The sequence below is a fragment of the Bubalus kerabau genome, chromosome 13 (assembly GCF_029407905.1).
Source record: "Bubalus kerabau isolate K-KA32 ecotype Philippines breed swamp buffalo chromosome 13, PCC_UOA_SB_1v2, whole genome shotgun sequence".
Lineage (NCBI taxonomy): Eukaryota > Metazoa > Chordata > Mammalia > Artiodactyla > Bovidae > Bubalus > Bubalus kerabau.
In genome coordinates, this window is record NC_073636.1 from 63,241,817 (window position 1) to 63,262,220 (window position 20,404).

The 20,404-nt window shown below is 43.1% G+C and overlaps 1 protein-coding gene across 1 annotated transcript; it reads left to right on the forward strand.

Moving 5' to 3' along the window:
* The first annotated feature begins 2,483 nt into the window (after positions 1–2,483).
* On the forward strand, positions 2,484–7,791 carry LOC129625218 (latherin-like). Its single transcript, XM_055543335.1, has 4 exons — positions 2,484–2,733; positions 3,900–4,032; positions 6,664–6,768; positions 7,638–7,791. The coding sequence occupies exons 1-4, from the start codon at positions 2,634–2,636 to the stop codon at positions 7,789–7,791; spliced, it is 492 nt and encodes a 163-aa protein (XP_055399310.1). The 5' UTR covers positions 2,484–2,633.
* The last annotated feature ends 12,613 nt before the right edge of the window (positions 7,792–20,404 follow it).

The window sequence follows — 20,404 nt, forward strand, 5'->3', positions numbered from 1 at the left end:
TCGTGTCCAACTCTTTGCAACACCATAGACTCTAGCCCTCCAAGCTCTTCTGTCCATGGGTATTGGAGTGGGTAGCCTTTCCCTCCTCCAACAGATCTTCCCAACCCAGGGATCAAACCCAGGTCTCCTGCATTGCAGGTGGATTCCTTTCCATCTGAGCCATCAGGGAAGCCCATAGGGGCTCTCTGATGTTGGGGGACAGTAGGGGATCCCTTTGGCCCATTCAACCTTAGGTAGTATAGTATCAAATAAATTTTTTTTAAAAACCTTCTGTTTTAATCTCATAAATGTCCTTTAAATTTAACCCATTTAAAAATAACCATCCAAAGATTTCTTTATCCATTTAGATAAGTACCTTAAAATTTCTACCTTGTTGGGAAAAACTCTCTAGGCTTTCCCTTCATTTTTTTCTTATTTTCCTATTAATCAACCAATTAATATTATTATTCTAATATTTTTATTAGCATCTGTAAGACCCACCGAGGGGAAGAGGAAACACAAAAAAGTCTTCCTAAACTGGTTTTTTTTGTTTGTTTTAAACTGAGGAAGTTCTTCAGTTAACAATTAGTTATATATTTTTTTCTGCCTCTTACTTTCATAATTTCCTCATAGGTACCAATAAAACAGCTGCTTATAATGAGAGTTGGCTAGAAATTTATCAATTTAGAGTTTTCCTAGTTCAAAGGATCCATCATCTGGCCATTAGTGAGATATATTTTAATAGTGTAAAGATGGAATAGGTTTCCCCACAAGAAAGTGTGAAGGAGGCTGCCTAAACAAGATCTAGAAAGTTTACTCCCCAAAATAGTCTAAGGAAGTAAAGACCATCATTGTACAGGCCGATGCAATGAAATTTAAGATGGCCAAAAGCCCCTGAGAGTTGATACGGTCAGAAAAATCACTGTTCGTAATCCCAGTGTATATGATTCACTGCCAAATGCACACTGTAAGTGTACCTTTTGGATGGGAAAGACCAAGTTTTCAACTCATACACTTTAGCTGAAGAAAATCAGAATATTTACATTTCAAAGGCACAGGAAGAGAAATGCAGGTTCCCGCAGAAGGGCTTTTGTTTTTTTTCTCGAGATCAGATATTTGAAAGGAGGTTTATATCAAGATAGCTTTTCTAACAACTGCCTATGCAACGAGAGCCCTCTTATTCATGTGCAGGGCAAGATTTACTTTAATTTTCAATTAAGTGAGTACTTGCAAATATGAAATTGATACATATGGTACCTGAATCTGGCTAGGGTGTTAGTTATAGGCTGGCTTTCTGATGCCACTCATTTTTCTGTTTGAAAGAATCTGTCTCCCATTTTAAACTTGGATTGATCAGGGATAAAATTTTCTAGTGAAATTGTGTGGTGGGCCAATATGCCTCTTGTGAGCTTAACTCCTCTAGGTTTTTACCCTAGAGTCATTTGAACTCCTTCTACGTGTCTCAGGGTAGTATTTATGTCACCCTCTGCTAGTATTATATATAAGACCATGGTGGATGCTTGGATCACAGAGATGCCAGTTCTTATCTGTTTCTGCAGCAGAAGTGAAAGTGAAAGTTGCTCAGTAGTGTCCAACTCTTTGCGACCCCATGGACTGTATAGTCCATGGAATTCTCCAGGTCATAATAATGGAGTGGGTAGCCAATCCCTTCTCCAGGGGATCTTTCCAACCCAAGGATGAAACCCAGGTCTCCTGCACTGCAGGCAGATTCTTTAACAGCTGCCCACTGCTGCTGCTGCTGCTAAGTCGTGTCCGACTCTGTGCGACCCCATAGACGGCAGCCCACCAGGCTCCCCCGTCCCTGGGATTCTCCAGGCAAGAACACTGGAGTGGGTTTCCATTTCCTTCTCCAGTGCATGAAAGTGAAAAGTCAAAGTGAAGTTGCTCAGTCGTCTCCAACTCTTCGCGACCCCATGGACTGCAGCCTACCAGGCTCCTCCGCCCATGGGATTTTCCAGGCAAGAGTACTGGAGTGGGTAGCCATTCCCTTCTCCAGGGAATCTTCCCGACCCAGGGATTGAACCCACGTCTCCTGCATTGCAGGCTGATTCTTTACCATCTGAGCCACCAGGGAAGCCCACAAAGGAGTGTAGGGAGTGTTAATCCCTGCAAAAATGTAATTCACACCAAGTCAGGGAGTGTTAGAGGTTAGCTTTTGAAGAGCCATCTAGTTACAGACACTACAGATTAGTAACAGTTAAAACTCAGATAGATCAACTTTTTCAGGCCTGTTTATGCTGTTTCTCTAGACCAGTTCGCTGTTCTCTTTATTTTCTTTGTTATCAGGATAGGAAAAGCCTCATTTCTGATTTTGTTGCTATAGTCTTGTAACTACAACTTTATACAGCCTCTCACAGAGGCAGTCAGAGCTCCACTGGGGGAGGCTGTGTCCCTGAAGGAAGAGTTGTATGTCTAGATCTCTTGGGCATAAAATATGGGTTGTGAAGCCTTGGGCTGGACCTTCCATTTCTTGCTCAGTACTATGGGGAAAAGTGTGTCTCCTCTCTGAGCCTCAGTGGCCCCATCTGTAAAATGAGTCCAGTGAGTTCTGTGGCCATCCTGGATCCAAGCTCTGGGGAGATTCTCTCAGAGAACCATCTCTGCCCTGCTTACCCACAGGTACCCATTCCAAGATGCTGAAGGTCTCCAGCCTCTTCATTGTCCTCTGTGGGCTGCTTGCTTTATCCTCTGCTCAAGAAGTCCTGTCTGAAGTTTCTTCCCAGATCAACGATGGTGAGACTGTCCAGCCTTGGGTCACACCTAGTTGTGTCAGGCCCACAGGCCTCTTCTAGAGATCCAGGTCATTAACTAATGTCAGTAAAGTTCTGATTAGCCTAGTACCTGGGACACAGTTAACTCCAATAATCGTTAACAGCTCTGATCATCACTGCATTATTCTATTTAACCCCCTTCCCCCAAGGTTCCTCCCTTTCCTGTCTCTGTGCTTCATCGATTAAAACCTCTGCCCACTTCTCCTACTACTGCATGCTCACTCCCTCCCCTCTGCCACAGTAGCATCCTCAGCACGTTAAGCACACCCCAGGACCTTTGCACATGCTATTCCTTCTGGCTGGAACACTCCTCCCCTAACTATCAGCACCGTTCCCTCCCTTTCTTCAGGTCTCTGCTAAAATTTTGAATTTGCATGAAGACCTTCCTCCATCTCGCTGCATATATAAACACCCTCACCCAGGACTCTCAATTCCTCACTCTGCCTTTTATTTTCCCTCATAGACAAAAATAACATTCAGTATATTGAAAAATTTTTCTATTCTTCCTGGGAAATAATCCTTGTTCAGAGACTCCCAGCGGCTCTCGCTCATCACCCTAACCATCCCAGCTTCACCCGCCGCTTCCCCCCACCCCCTTCCCCCAGAACTCCAGGCTCCTCACCAACCAAAAATCTGAAAAGTTAAGCACAGGAGCCCCAGGACCAGGCCTCAGCTACAGCTGATGTTCTTTCTGACCAGCCAGTGCTGTGCCAAACTGGTTGCTAAATATTTTGAAATCAACCCCTTTATAGCATTTATTTGCCCCCGCCTCCTGCAAGTCTCTTCATTCATGGCTCTGCCGTCTCTCCCCTCACTCTCACTGACACGCCAGCTCCACCAGGGCAGAGAGTTCTGCCTGTTCTCACTGCGGCAGCCCCATCCCTGACAGAGCTGTGGCTCCTATAAATGTTTACTGAGTGACGGTGTCTGGAACTTGGCTCGGCACTGAGCAGACCAGAAAGACTAGGTGAACGAAGAGGAAGCACCTCGTATGGGACTTACTCAGAGGTCAAGGTTGCATCTGAGACACTTTGACCTCTAAATGTCTAATTGGGTTTGGGGGTGGGGGTGGGGGGCATGTTTTTCAGTCTTGACTCAAGAACTCCTCAGCGTGGGCTTTCTCCGGAGCCTGCAGAACATTGACCTTCAAGAGTCATTGCAGAATGTCTTCGGCCAACCAGCTGGCCTGCTGGACATCAACAGTGATAGCAATGCTGTGTGAGTGTGCTCCAGTCGCCGCCCCCAGGTCCAGGCTCTCCGGGTTTGTCAATTTATTAGAGCTCATCGCACGTGCCCTGGCTTCACAGAGGCCTTCCCTTCAGTTAGCAGCCCTTCCAGCACCTATGACCTTAGATCCACTACAGTAAGTCCCCTACATAAAAGGAGTTCCTTTCAGAGAGCACGTTCATAAGTCCAATGTGTCTGTAAGTCCAACAAATTTAGCCTTGGTAACTAACACCAATGGCTATATAGTACTGTACTATAATAGGTTTATAATATTTTCACACAAATAATGCATTAAAAATACAAAAAAAATAAAGAAAACATTTTAAGTCTTATAGCACAGTACGTTGAAAAGTACAGTCATACAGTACAACAGCTGGCACACCGGGGTTGGCACTGAGTGAACAGGGCAAGAAGAGCTGCTGACTGCAGGAGGTGAGAGATGGTAGAGCTGAAGGATGGTCAGCAATGGGAGACAGAGGGTAAGCTGCAGTTTCACTCACACCTTATGTGATTGGACACGCAAACACATGTTGCATCTTTGAAAGTTCACAACTGAAAGATTCGTACATAGGGGATGTACTACAGTTGGAAGAAATTCCCACAGTGGGGGTTGTCGAGGGGGCTACAGGAGTTGAGGAGGTGCTGCAGACAGGGTTCAATCTCTCTATCTGCCAGGAGGGCAACAGTTCTCTTCCCTTCTCTCTTCCTCTTCCCTTCCCTTCTCAATTCTTGTTCCATGTTAAATAGGGAATGATAGCATTTATCCCTGGAGAACTGCTGTGAATATTACATGAAATAATACATGTAAAACGCTTGCACAGTTCCCCATCCTTAGTAAGACCCCAATTGGCAGTAACAATAGCAACCTCTACAATAATGGGTTTCCCTTGTTGCTCAGATAGTAAAGAATCTGCCTGCAATGCAAGAGACCTCCATTCAATCCCTGGGTTGGGAAGATACCCTGGAGAAAAGGAATGGCAACCCACTCCAGTATGCCTGCCTGGAAAATCCCATGGACAAAGGAAACTGGCAGGCTACAGCCCATGAGGGTCACAAAGAGTCGGACACAACTGAGCAACTAACACTTTCTCTTTCACTTTTTCTACAATAATCAATGTTATCTGACCACCAGAGTGAAAAAGACCCAGCTCCTGTTCCTAACACACCCAACATAACTGCTGATTCCCACCCACACTCGTCCCACCCTACCTGGTCCTTCCCCGACCTAGCTCATCTTAGTTAATGACAGGTCCACTCAGGAAGTTTGCTCTGGCCAAAGCTCCTAATGTGGTCCTAGCCTCCTCTCTTTCCCTCAGAGCCACATCCTCTCAGCAAATCTGGGCAGCCCTACCTTCAAAACACATCCAGGCATTTGCCCATTTTGCCCACCTCCTCTGATCTGAGAGACCCTCTTCTTTCACTTTAAGCCCTCCCCTCCATCCTGTTCCACCAGTATCCAGAAAAATCTAAGGAGTAAGACAGACTCTGTAACTCCCTTACTGAGACCCTCCAACGTCTTCTCTTTGCTCTCAAAACCAAACCCAAAGTCCTTATCACTGGCCCACAAGCCTTTGTGATGCCTGGCCCTGACTCTCTCGCTTCTCCTATAATTCTCCCCTCACCCACTGCCCACCAGCCACACTGAGTCTGTTGCTGTTCCTCAAACATGCTGGCCAAGTTTCAGCCTCAGGGCCTTTGCACTTACTCTGTCTTCAGCCTAGCTGTTTCTTCCCCTGGTTATCCTTTTGACTTGTTTATTCCCAGGCAAGAATATTGGAGTGGGTAGCCATTTCCTTCTCCAGAGGATCTTTCAGACCCAGGGATCAAACCCAAGTCTCCTGCATTGGCAGGCAAATTTTTTACTGCTGAGCCACCAGGGAAGCCTCCCTCCTCATGACCTGTGCCCTTATTTTATTCGTGATTCTGGCCACCAAATGTCACCACCAATGAAATGGTTTCCTTGACTACCCTATCTAAAACTCCATTCTTCCCAATGTCATCCTTTTTTTCCTGATCCTACAAGGGCCTTTTCACAGTACCTGTCACCTGGGTTTATTTACTGCGTTTATTGCTTTACACATACACACCCTCTCTAGGTATGTGCTACATATGGCTTTCAGTCTTTTCCTGACTATTTATCCACTCTTTTATTCCAGCCTGCTTTCGTGTGTGTGTGCATGCTAAGTCGCTCAGTCACGTCTGGCTCTTTGTGACTTAGCACTCACGCACACACACTGTAGCCCACCAGGCTCCTCTGTCCATGGGATTCTCTAGGCAAGAATACTGGAGTGGGTTGCCATGCCCTGCTCCAGGGGATCTTCCCAACCCAGGGATCCAGCCCACATCTCTTTACATCTCCTGCATTGGCAGGCGGGTTCTTTACCACTAGCACCATCTGGAAAGCCCTCCAAACTGCTTAGTGCTGACCAAAGGACTGGACTGGATCATCCTGAGATGCATTAAGACAAGAGTTTCTTTCTGCTTAGGGCTATATTCCCAGTGCTCATAACATGCAGTAGCTATGCAATTCCATGATTAAAGAGTGAGCAACCATATTTGCATACCTTCAGCTTCTGCTCTGCAGGAGACCTGCCTTCACACAAAGCGAGGTCCACCCACAGCTGAAGCCCACAACCTTCCCCTGTTGTGCTATTTCTTCACCCAGGGTAGAACTAGAAGACCCCCGCCTCCTTCAGGTCTTCCTCCAGGACTCCGTCAACAACAAGGAAGCCGAATTACTGGTAGCATTGGCATTTTCTGTACGTACAAAGTAAGTAACAGCTGCAAATCTCATGTGCAACTCCATTCACTTTTGTGCAGTGTGCAGCAGGGGGAGGGGGGAGGATGTCCAGCACAGTCTCAGAAAGACTCATTGTGTGGTTGAAATAAAACAGCCCCTCCCCCCCCAGGCCTGGGTCACCCTATGTGTAGAATCAGGAGCCTGAAGAATACTCGAATGCTTCCATCCTGGGGCCCCTCTAAGGAAAGGAGGAAGGTTGAGTGAGTTTCTTTTTCCCTGCTTCGTTCAAAGGCCCCCACTCATTGATTTGGACTTCATGAGCCAACTCAGTTCTGACTGAATAGGATTTAAGGTGAGAACTCAGGAACCTGCTCTAGATCCCTACACTCCTTGGCACTAACACATACAGATGCCTAGAGATATGTTTTTTTAGTCTGCATAGTATATTTTTAGAGAGGATGGGCGTTCTTCAGTTCATCACAGCCTTCACTCATCTCCCTACAAAGCCAAGCCCTGGTCTGTTTCATTCATTTCCATTTCAAGTCTGACCCTCGAGGCAGTAGATTTTAAGACCTCTAAAAGAGTACTTTACAAGGTCATGGTTTCTTGGTTTGATAGGATGCCATACTCAGAATTAACTTTTTCCTTTCTAACTGTCCCCTGAGCCAGAGGTAGTATCAGTCGTGTGTTCTGGATGCTGCTGGCTGGATACATGACTTCAAGAAAGCCACTCCTGCTCTCCAGTCTTGAGTCACATCTTTTGAAAAATGAGGAAAGGGATGTAATAGGGTGATTTTTAGGATCTTGTGTGAACATGGAGACCCTCATTCTAGAAATAAATGGGAATGTAGAAAGCTCTGAAATTCTCTCCCACCATCCTTAACTCTTCCCTCCCACAGGCTTCCAGTTCTTAATCCCCTCATATTTCAAGTGAGGACAAATATGAAAGTCCAGCTGCGTTTGGAGAAGGATGTAAATGGCATATACCGGCTCACCTTCGGGCATTGCAGGCTCGTTCCTGAGAGTGTTCGGATCCAATCTGGAAGTCTGTGAGTTTTCCATCTTTTTCCACCAGGTGCGATGAAGCCCACAGTGAGGCTTCAACTGAAAGATGTCACCAGCAACTGTACCCTCCAAAATCAGCCTTTTGTGTAAATCAGTTCAGTTCAGTCACTCAGTCATGTCTGACTCTCTGTGACCTCATGGACTACATTTTATAAAGGGAACTTCATAGTAATTTAGAATTGTGTAGTTTGTAAAATTAGTAATTTCATTTATATGAAAATGGTTCCCTGAATAGTACTAAGGACAAAGAAAACAGAATCACTTGATCATTGGTTGGCATTTAGGTTATTTATGAATTCTTTACTATCATAAGTAATCCTGAGACTTTGGGAAATTTTTTTCCAAAAATAGAATTACAAATGGGATCATTTCCTTACTGTAGATAAATAAAAATATTCAAAAACTATAAACATTTTTATGACTTTAAAATCTGAAGGCATATAATAGTTTAAAGACACTCCAAATAACTTACCAAATACTTCACCATTAGAACTAAATTAAGTGATTTGTTTCTAGTCAGTGTTGGTCAGTTTCACTTCATATTCAAACAACACCAATTATTCCATTTTCACAACTTTTCTCTTCAGTAGCTAGAAAATACCATAGATGAAATTCTCTTCTTTTCTTTTTTTTTCCTTTTCTTTTTATTTGGAGGAGGAGGTGGGCAGGCTACCAGTAGGGCCAGGATTTCATCAATCTCTTATTAGTCTGTGACGTTTCCTCTTCTGAGTAACCGTCTTCAGAGGTTTGCTCTTTTATTAACCAGAGTTTTAGTGTTTTCCTATACATTTATAATCTCTTTTTTACAATCTTCTTTAGTAAAATTTTTTAAAACTTAGGCTGACATCCACAATTAACTGAATCCAGTGATCATCCCCAATCTATTTTATTCCCTGTCTTTTTTCACTTCCATGTTCTTTATTTTGATTCGTCTCCCAGTTTTCTTACTGTTTCCAGAGAGAACTGAGTGTGGAATCCTTTCTGAGCCCATACAGATCTGGTAATGTTCTCCAGTCATGTTCAAATATAAGTGAGAACCAAGCTGAACACAGCCTCCCTGGCTCTCAGTCACCTCCCCTTCACTTCAGTTCAGTTCAGTCGTTCAGTTGTATCCAACTCTTTGCAATCCCATGGACCACAGCACACCAGGCCTCCCTGTCCATCACCTGACCATCATCCTGGAGTTGACTCAAACTCATGTCCATTGATTTGGTGATGCCATCCAACCATCTCATCCTCTGTCATCCCCTTTTCTTCCCACCTTAAATCTTTCCCAGCATCAGGGTCTTTTCAAATGAGTTAGTTCTTTGCATCAGGTGGCCAAAGTATTGGCGTTTCAGCTTCAACATCAGTCCTTCCAATGAATATTCAGGACTGATTTCCTTTAAGATGGACTGGTTGGATCTCCTTACAGTCCAAGGGACTCTCAAGAATCTTCTCCAACACCACAGTTCCAAAGCATCAATTCTTCGGTGCTCAGCTTTCTTTATAATCAAAGTCTCACAAGCATACATGACTACTGGAAAAACCATAGCTCTGACTAGACGGATCTTTGTTGGCAAAGTAATGTCTCTGCTTTTCTCTGAAGATGGCTCCCATGTCTTTTGATGTGTTGAAGAAAACAAGTCCCTTCTCTGTGGGAAATCTAAGATGTCAGGCTGGCAGAGGTAGATCAATTGATTTACATGCAAGGTTTTATAGAATAAAGACACATGGAATTTATATTTACATGTAATTATAGATGGGCTTTCCAGGTGGTTCAGTGGTAAAGAATCTGCCTGACAATGCAGGAAACACAGGAGACTTGGGTTCGATCCCTGGATCAGGAAGTTCCCCTAGAAAAGGAAATGGCAACCCACTCCAGTTTTCTTGCCTGGAAAATCCCATGGACAGAGCAGCCTGGTGGGCTGCAGTCCATGGGGTTGAAAAGAGTCAGACTCGATTTAGCACACAAACATGCCATCTCCCCATGATTATATATATTTGCATATATATAAATTTATATATAATTTATAGAATACATCCACAAACCTAATGCCTGAGAATTAGATTTTCCCTCACCTGTAAGGATTAAAGACTGAGTAAGAAATACAAAGATACCTTGTCACTGTTATTTCCTGTTTCTTTCTCATCTCTCCCAACTGAAGACTGTTAAAATATTCCTTTGGTGAATGCACAACCATCTAGCCAAGGGAACACGTTCTACTAGGGTGTTAGATAATCAGCGAAATAGGAGTTTGCCAGAGCAAACTCAGAGTTGGCTGGAAAACTTCAGAAGGGCTCTCTGGAGGAAACGGCTGGACCTAAAAGCATGACAGGAGTTGAAGAAGGCATCTCAGAAGAGAAAAATAAAATAGTCACAGAGAGGGGGGTGAAGGGCAGCAGTGATGAGGTCAGGGTGATTTAAATGGGAAGATTCATTTTGAGGATCCCTAAGAAGTAGGTCAAGGCAGAAGGGCAAGACTGAGTCATGAAGCACTCTGTATGTGTATGTTAGCCATTCAGTCATGTCCAACTCTTTTCAACTTCATGAACTATAGCCCACCAGGCTCCTCTGTCCATGGAATTTTCCAGGCAAGGATACTGGAGTGGGTTGCCATTTCCTTCTCCAGGGGATCTTCCTGACCCAGGGATCAAACCCAGGTCTCCTGCCTTGCAGGCTGATGCTTTACCGTCTGAGCTACTAGGGAAGACCCATAAAGTGCTATGGAAAAAAGCAATAGACTTTAAGCAATTTAGGGTCCATTGAGCAAAGAAGTGAAATGAAAAAAGGAGAGTTTGGGAGAAATTAATCCCTTCTACCCACTTTTTTCATTCTTCATTTAGAACCAGTCGGATACCAAATTTTGTTTGGGAATATGTGGAGATAACTATAAAAAACCTGATCATCAATAATTTGGGAGAAAAAGTAAGTCTACAAAATCCAATTGCTTCAGTACAGCATGTAGGATCTTAGTTCTCCAACCAGAAATTAAACTTTGCCTGTATTGGAAGTGTTTCCCAGGTGATGATAATGGTAAAGAACCTGCCTGCCAATGCAGGAGACATAAAAGACACAGGTCGGATCCCTGGGTTGGGAAGATCCCCTGGAGAAGAGCACAGTGACCCACTCCAGTATTCTTGCCTGGAGAATCCCACAGACAGAAGAGACTGGCAGGCTTCAGTCCATAGGGTCGCAAAGAGTCGGACACGACTGAAGCGACTTAGCACCCACGCACATATCGGAAGTGCAGTCTTAACTGCTAGACCACCAGGGAAATCCAGGATTAGCTATTCTTAAACTGGAAGGAAATCTCCCAGGAAGGAAAGTTAGAGAAAGAGGAAATGGGAGAAAAAAGCTTCCATTCTGCATCCAGGCATGGAGAAAGTGCTTTACAAACATTTAATTCTTCATATCAGAACCAGCTTCTGTGTGATTGGAGGCAAATTGATAAGCCTCTCCAAGACTCAATTTCCTTAATCAGTAAAATCAGTAGAAGGTAATTATAAATTTGAGAGCTAACATTCATTAAGGTCACAGAAACTGTGCTAAGTATCTTACATGAATTTTCTTATCCCATCCTTCAAACTATCTCATACTTTAAGGAACAATATTATTTCCATTTTCCAAATTTTAAAAAAAAGTCCCAAAGAAGAATGACTTACCCAAGTCATAGAGCTGTCAAATGGCTCAGCTGACATTTGATGCCAGGGCAGTCTGTCCCCCAAAGCCCTTTACCTGATTTTTCCCTCGGATGGGTTGGCTTAGAAGAACTTGCCTTGATTACTTCCATTCAGGCTCCAGTGGGTAGCACCTTCCTCCTGATTCTTGCATATTTCCTTTTCTTTCAGGTATGCCCCTTCATCAATTCATGGCTCTATAACCTGAACCCACAGGTGGCTAATGAGCTGATAAGTAAGTGATGGCGATGGAAAGGGACTGGAATACTCCAGGAGAAAGCTCCAACCCTCCTTCACACTTCATCTCCTCTGCCTTGACCTCACCTTATACTTCTCTCAGATTGAAACCAGAATGGCCCCTAATAATAACAATTCTAATGACCTCAACAGCCATTAATTGGGAGAGTCCTGTGCACACCAAGCCCAGGGGTAATCACCCTGCTTGCCCTAGCCATTAACCCTCCACCACTAGCTAAGTCATGCTGATTTCAATTCTATTCTGGTCCCAAAAGCCTAGAGAAGCTGAAGTATGAATGGAGGTTTCTGTGGGAGACAAAAGCTGTCCAATTCCTCCTAAATTTTAGATGTTGCTTTATAAGCAGAAAATGGTTTCAGCCCAGTCAAAACCTGCCTCCTTCCAACAGTCACTATCTCTAAGCCACTGAAGTTCCCACATCTGCAAGAACCCAAAGCAACAGATCCAAGATTGAATCTCAGTAGCTGAGGCCCCAGTGGGACTCGGAAAACCAATGGACTTGCTGGGTTGAAAAGACTCTTCCTACCTTCAATGACTATTCACTTGTTCTACCAAGTGCTAGATGCTGCAGTTTCTCTCCCAGTAAGCAATTTTCTGGTGGCTGTTCACATCCCTCCATTGACAGGGTACACCCAGATTATGCAATAGGAAGCTCAAGGCAGTTAAATCTGGTTGAGCTTTAAGGCAGAGGTCCCCAACCTCTATCAGTCCATAGCCTGTTAGGAACTGGCCCACAAAGCAGCTTCATCTGCCACTCCCTATTACTCCCATTACTACCTGAACCATCTTCTCTCAATCCCCATCTATGGAAAAATTGTCTTCCACGAAACCAGTCCCTAATGCCAAGAAAGTTGGGGACCACTGCTTTAAAGTTCCCAAAGCTTAGTCCCCAGCTTCTCAAAGTAAATGTGAGTGGAGGAGCTCAATCTCACCCTGATGATTCTGGGCCACCACAATGGGGAGATGGCTGGGCAAATGGAGACTCTGGCTGCTATAATGCCAACTTCCTCTACTGTCTCACTCTTCAGTGATTCGCTTGGGAAGGATAGTTGTTCCCAATATATAGATGAGGAAAAGAAGGCTCAGAACTGTCAGTGAAGTGGTCAGAGACAGCTAGTGACCGATAGTGACAGCCCCAGCTTCCTGTCTTCAAGCCTTTGGCTCACTCCCACACCCTGCCACCCCCAGTTAAAGCAGAGGGAATTCCTTTTGGTCTCTCTGATCTGCCTTCACTCCCACTGTTCTAAGCTATCTGTTTTGCATTCTAGACTGGCTGCTGCAGCAGAGTGGGTACAAAGCCGCCATTGAAATAGCTTCAAAGTGAAGAAGCCATGTTTGTACCAGTCTGGTAAGACATCAGAGCATATTCCACTCCTTAGTGATGATGCTTGGCCTCTAGAGCCATTATGTCATTCATTCATAAAATTTCAATTTAAGGGTCTGTTATGTGCTAGATGGGGCTTTCCTAGTAGCGCAGATGGTAAAGCATCTGCCTGCTGCAGGGGACCTGGATTCAATCCCTAGGTCAGGAAGATCCTCTGGAGAAGGAAATGGCAACCCACTCCAGTATTCTTGCCTGGAGAATTTCATAGACAGAGGATCCTGGTGGGCTGCAGTTCATGGGGTTGCAGAGTTGGACACGACTGAGCGACTAACACACACACACATGTGCTAGATATGAGGGATACAGCCATGAACAACACAAGACTCTTATCTCCTGAGCTTGTATCCTAGTTGAGTGCACTAACAATGAACTAGGAAATAAATACACAGTCAACTAAATTCCAGAGAATGGTGAGCACGGTGAAGAAAATCAAATAGGAGGAGAGTGGCTGGGGTGAATGCAGGGAAGAACACATCAAATTAAGAGAACATAAGCAGGCAGAAGCCCCTTTGAGGAGATCTTTCAGCTGAGCCCTGTATTGTAAAGCAGGAGTTGTGCCAAACCCTGGGAAAGAACATCACTGGCAGGAGGATGAACATGTGCAAAAGTCCTGAGGCAGGAAGATTTCCTTTTTGAAGCAAAGACAGAAGAGCAATGTGACTGCAGTGTGGAAAGGGCTCAGCTATTGGAAGCGTCTTTACAAGGGTGATGTTTGATGGAGAAAAGAGGGAGGTTTCTGTAAAAGGAGATGCCATTATTCATGTGTCATGTGCTTTTTGCAATTATTCTGTGCTGATACACCCTGCTCAAGTGTCACAATCTCAGGTCTCTCAAAAAGAGACATATTTTCCACTCTCTTCCTTACTTTACTATCCATCATAACATTCTTTACTATCTGATTTCCTACTATACTACCTGTTTATTTTCTGTCTTCTCTACTAGAATGTAGACTTCATGAAGACAAAGACTTTATCTTTTTCCCTATTTTATTCCAATTGCCAGATTACAAAGACTCACACATGGCTTATAACCTCAAGAGCCCCCAGCCTACTGAAGGATAAGACAAATGAATAGAAAATTTTATGTGCAGTAAAGTATTCTGTGGAAGTAGAGAGGCAAGATCAAGGGGGGCTTCACAGAGGAGGCAGGATTTAAACTGGGTGATGAAGGATGATTAAGAGTTTTCTTGTGGTAAAAGACATTAAAAGCAAAGGATAGGGACTTTCCTGGTGGCCCAGTGGTTAAGAATCCACCTGCCAATGCAGGGCACACAGATTCAATCCCTGGTCCAGGAAGATCCCACATGCCATGGGGCAACTAAACCTGTGTGCCCCAACTACTAAAGCCTGAGCGCTCTACAGCCCATGCTCTGCAACAAGAGAAGCCACCCCAACGAGAAGCCTGGGCCCTACAAGTGCAGCCCCCACTTGCTGCAACTAGAGAAAGCTCTTGCACAGCAATGAAGAGCCTGTGTGCTGCAATGAAGACCCAGGAAAGCCAAAAATAAATCGATAAATAAATTAATAATAACAAAGCAAAGGATACACAGCATGTGCAAACACACAGGGGTAGGAAAGCATCTGATGCTCTCTCCAATGGGGAGAACTTTTGGGTGCCTGGACATAGGACTCATGGGGGACAGAGGCATCCTCCTCTGAGAGGTAATGATAAGTTTGTAATGAACTGTACACATGCTTTCTGGAGACAAGGTGGATGTGATGAATTCAGCCACCAAGTAGTAGATGCCATCCATGACAGGAGACTTAAGAAACTGAATAGTCAACATCACAATTGGATCTATGTCCTTGGGTTGATTAGCTTAGTTACATAATAGTCTATTAATAAACCAGTGTGGTTCAACAGAAATGTAACACACAAAACACATGCATAATTTTGAGTGCCTTAGTAATGCCATTTTCTAAGGAAAAAGATATATATTATATATAAGATATATAATATATAATTAATAGATTATATTAATTTTAGTAATAAATTTTATTTAGGTAATATATCTAAAATATTACCATGTTAACATATAATCAATATAAAATATTAATGAAATGTTTTACATTCTATATTTTGCACCAAATCTTTTATAACTATTGTGTATTTTATACTTACAGCACATTTCAATATTAAGTGCTTAATATGCACATGTGGCTAGCTGCTGCCATATTAGACAGTGCAGCTCTAACTAAGCTAGTTTGCTGCCAGTTGCAAACTGTTAAAAGGCCTATAACATCTCATTTTATTCCCATCAGTATATCTAGGCATCCTATTCTGTTTGGGACAGAAGTCCCAAACTTTGTCCCCTATATTTTATTCAGCCCACTGACATAGAAAGCATTGGGTTAGCCAAAAAGTTCTTTCAGGCTTCTCCATAACACTTGCAAAAAAACCCAAACCAACTTGTTAGCCAACCCAGTGTTTTATAAATGTGAATTAGTTGCCAATATTAAAAGTAAGAAATATGTCTTTTGATCAACCAAAGCATCTGGCAATACTTTACATCTTTCTGTCATGAAGTAGGCCAAGGTGAGGAGCAAGATTCACCTTAGTTGATGAGAGTCCAGAAAACAGCAAGAATTTGTTATTCAGTGATAGGCAGAGCATGCGTGTCAGGCTAGGAATATGGTTCAGCACCATGGATAGCGGACAGTCGTACCAATCTGAAGGAAGGTGGGGGAAGGGGAAAGGCTCCGCACTGGTTTACAATCTCCTTAGAAAGGGTATGAAGTTAACTAATATCTTGATTATTTCATACAGAGTCAGGTTCTGGCTGGTCTCCCTGGAATGTCCTCCAAGCTCCAGGCCATCACCTATGTAGATGTTCATGTTGATTATTCAGCTGCTGCCTGGAATTTCATTACCTGCCCTGGACCCAAAGACTCACTACGACTCTTGATATAGAGAGTATTTCCCTATATATCTCACCAGAATCCATATATTGATTCACTATAATTTTCCCACAATAAATTTTTTGCAGCTCTGACCTGTGGACTGTCCAGCTTCCATAGCACCATGTGAGCAGGGACAACAAAAACCAGAGATGGCAGTGGGTCTGGTTATGACAACAAAAGTTCACAAGATGGAAGAAGATGCCTGGATTGATTTAGCCTTTATCTCAGAAATACCAGAACACTTCGATACAGAGTTTCCCAAAAGCTAAGAACCAAGTCTTCCTGTCCGATCTGAAGTGTTTTCTAAACTGATTCTGTGACCTTGGGCAGCTCCCTGCTCTGGGCCACGGTCTCCTCACTGTGAAGTGAGAGTGTCGATCTCGTCTTCTAATTGCTCTCAGGCTAGAACAGTCTACAAGTTTTGTGCTTCATGAAAGAAAAACTGTCTGTTCTAGTATTCCCATTTTTATTCCATCCATCACCAGGCTCAAAAGACATACAGCTATTCACTACCTCTACTTCTTCACCTGCTTCCACTGTTCAGTTCTGGATAATCTGGTTTCTTCCCCTAACTCCTCAAAATAACTTGCCCAGGGCCGTCTATGAACTTCTTTGTGTCCAGTGCCAAAGAACCCTTATCAGGTGTTCATATTTCTCAATTCATTAGCAGTTAGCACTTTGGATGACAACCCAACCTACCCTCTACCTGCTCTGCCCCCTTTTTTTCTTCCTCATCACTACCTTGATTCATACCTGGCACTCTTCTGTGCATTTTACAATATTACATCACTTACTCTTCTAAATAAACCATGTTGGTTATTAAGATTTTTCCTCTTGCTTCCAAATCTATCATTCTGTACTCTGCTTTGCCATGCTGGTCTGGGACCCTGCAAGCCACGTGTCTTCTTTTCTGGTTTGCTCCTTGTTAGGATCTGTCAACAGAGGCTACTAGAGGGAGATTGCAAAGCTGGAGGAGGAGAAAAGAAAACTCCTGTCTCCTGTTTATTTCTATTCCTCTGAGCATCACCTAGCAATGGCTCTTCACTCAGCTAGGGGAAGTCAGATGGAATTTAGGTTTTTATTTAATGTTCCTAAAACCAGCCTTATCAAAAGCATTTTCTGAATACTGCACCAGCCAATAGGAGTCCCTTCCTCAGAAGTTTGCTTCCAAGTTCCATAGGATTACTCCTCAAAGATCCTCAAAGTTCATCCTACCACTTTCTGCTGCCACTAGACCCACAACTAGGTTCAGATCTCAGCATGCTCTGCTGCTACAGCTAAGTCGCTTCAGTCATGTCCGACTCTGTGCGACCCCATAGATGGCAGCCCACCAGGTTCCTCCATCCCTGGGATTCCCCAGGCAAGGATACTGAAGTGGGTTGCCATTTCCTTTTCCAATGCATGAAAGTGAAAAGTAAAAGTGAAGTCGTTCAGTCGTGTCCGACTCTTAGCGACCCCATGGACTGCAGCCTACCAGGCTCCTTCATCCATGGGGTTTTCCAGGCAAGAGTACTGGGGGGGACAAAAATAAAAGACAAAACAACTTTTACACTTAATTGAAATTTTTGACAATTTATTTAAGCAGATATGGAAAATATTGTAGCAAGTGATTCTAAATACATTAGACCAAGGATGATAGGATATAGCAATGGGTTGTACTTAATTAATTGATGGGTACATTTATGAAAGATTCTGAATCTAGTCCTAGTATCAAACAATTGAAAATGGCTTTAATAGTTTATTATGTTGGTTACTGGAAATTGAACTCAACAATGGCCTTCATCCAATGTGGTTGAGATGCTACAACTTCCCAGGCTTTAAACTTTACTTAATTAAGGCTTTACTTAAAGTAAGTCTCCCAGAGGTTTGGGAGATAGGACTGTTGGAGTGGATTTATGTTTTGCAAATACATGCACCTCCCCCAACACCATCGTTATCTCCTGAGGGGGCCCAAAGAACATCTCTTCACTAGAAAACTGAGAAATAGTTTGCATTAGGAGAAGAGCATCAGTATCCTTGAAGAGCTTTATGATGGCTTTTTGTTTCTTGGGACATGTGACCATTGAGAAGGCCTCCATAAAAAAAAATGGTTAATGGGACTTCCCTGGTGGTCCAGTGGTTAAGACTCCATGCTTCCACTGCAGGGGGCACAGATTTGATCCCTGGTTGGAGAATTAAAATCCCATATGCCATGTGGTGCTGCCAAAAGAGAGAGTGAAGGATTCCTTTATTTCACTTGGGATGATGAGATATAAAAAAACAGAGAGCAAGTGCAGAGCTTAATTGGCAGGAACAAGATGGCAAGCTCATTTTAATGAATAGCAATGATAAATTGGTAATTCGACTACTTGGCAGTTTCTAATCAATCAATCTCCCTAAAAAAGAACTAGTCCATCTACTAAATGTTAATTGATCAGGAGACTCTTCAAGTTTGGTATCCAGAAACCTGACTCGGGTTGCCAAAAGGGAGAATCAGAGCCTCTCATCCAGTTTCCAGTTATAAGCTAGTTCAGAATCAGGAAGACACTGATGGAAAAGAAGGCAAAGGATCCTGCAATGTGGCCACAGTGTATACTGTAAATCTTCCTTCAAGTCTCTCCCAGACTGGCCCATTGACATTCATCACAATCATGGTGTACTATGAAAAAAAAATACCCCAAACTTTTGGGAATGTGAGATACTGGCTGCGAGTTTATGTAATTTTCTGGGAACCCAATTTTCCAGGTCCACTAGTTAAAATGGGCTTCTGCTTTTCAAGTGATAAATGGGATTTTGGTACAAGTTTGATTCAGAGTGGGCCCGATCATTATGGGGACCCATTCTGTGATTATTTCCCCAGTTTATTCATGTATAATTGGAACAGATATAATTAGCAACTGACAGAATCCCCAGATGGCTCTCTGATTTATAGAGTGAGAATTGTTTTAGGAGACAATGGCAAGCAGAAACTCCTGGAGTTTTCTCTTGTCACAGGATAATAAACCAAAAGCAGTTGGAGGAGTTGAAGAGACAAAGGTTATAATTAAGATTTGAGAGACAAAATGATGCTGATACTTGTAACATTCAGGATCAATTTACAGAAGAAGGAGGAGAGAGAGCGTGCAAGCTCAAGCTCTTGAGAAATTGGCTTATGTGATTATGGAGGTGGGTTAAGCAAGACCAAAACCAGTAGGTAAAGCTACCAGGAAGGGAAAAGCCAGAACTGAAGCTGCATCCCCCAAGAAATTTTTCTTCTCTTTTTCCTTCTCTTCCTCCTTCTTGTTCTTATTCTCTGTCTCCTTCTATCTCTCTCCCTCCCCCTCAGCATTGCTTTAAAGGTCTTCCAACTGATTGAATTTGTCCTACCTAAATCATCCAAGATAACCTCATTTACATAAAGTCATCTCATTATGGACTTGAATTATATCTGGAAACTCCTTTCAAAGTAACACTTAGATTTGTACCTGATTAAATAACTGGAGACTGTAGCCTAGCCAAATGGACACACTGAAAAAGAAAATCATATTATTATCCCATCCCCACCTAACACGACTGCTCACTGTCCACAGCCCCTGGCACCTGGGATCCACTATTGCCCTGGGAAACATTTTTTGACCCTATACCAAGCTGTAGGAACCATCAGAATCAGCTTGCTTTTACTTATCAATGCTATCAACACACCTTCACAGTTTTGCTTTGGGCCAGTAAGCATCTTGCTCTCTACCATAATATAGTTTGCAGGACTTCCCTGGTGGTCCAGTGGTTAAGAATCTGCCTGTCAATGGAGGGGACACGGGTTCGATCCCTGGTCCAGGAAGATTTCACATGCTGCAGGGCAACTAATCCCATGCACCACAACTACTGAAGGCCACTTGCCCTAGAGCGTTTGCTCTGCAAAAAGAGAAGCCAACACAATGAGAAGCCCATCCACCACGACTAAAGAGCAGCCCCTGATCAATGCAATTAGAGAAAGGCCACACACAGCAACAAAGACCCAGCACAGCCAAAAATAAATAAAATTTAAAAGTGTACAATTTTAAAATAATAATAATATGGCTTGCAAAAATATTGATTATCTTGACATCAAAGAACATTTCATACATCCAATACACTGTTAACATTATGCTTGTTATATGTGATGAGCAGAAATTAGCAATAAATTTAAATGCATTATCAAAATACATGAGAGCAAAAAGATAAGAGAAAATTTCACGAAAACCCAGGACCCCACCACTGTGATGAAACTTTTGAAAGGACAATGGTTTGGAGCATGTCAGAGTGTCCCTCCAAGATAAATAAAAAATTGTTGTGCCCTTGCAATGCCTATTCTTACAAAAAGGCACAATGCTTCATAAGCCATTTTGATTTTTAAGACAATATATAATACAACTAAGGCTTCACAGGCGGTGTCAGTGGTAAAGA

Coding starts and splice junctions, on each gene's coding strand:
- LOC129625218 (XM_055543335.1), top strand. CDS start 2,634: ATGCTGAAGGTCTCCAGCCTCTTCATTGTCCTCTGTGGGCTGCTTGCT. Junction 4,033..6,663: donor CCCAGGTCCAGGCTCTCCGG/GTTTGTCAATTT, acceptor TTCTTCACCCAG/GGTAGAACTAGAAGACCCCC. Junction 6,769..7,637: donor GCATTTTCTGTACGTACAAA/GTAAGTAACAGC, acceptor TCCCTCCCACAG/GCTTCCAGTTCTTAATCCCC.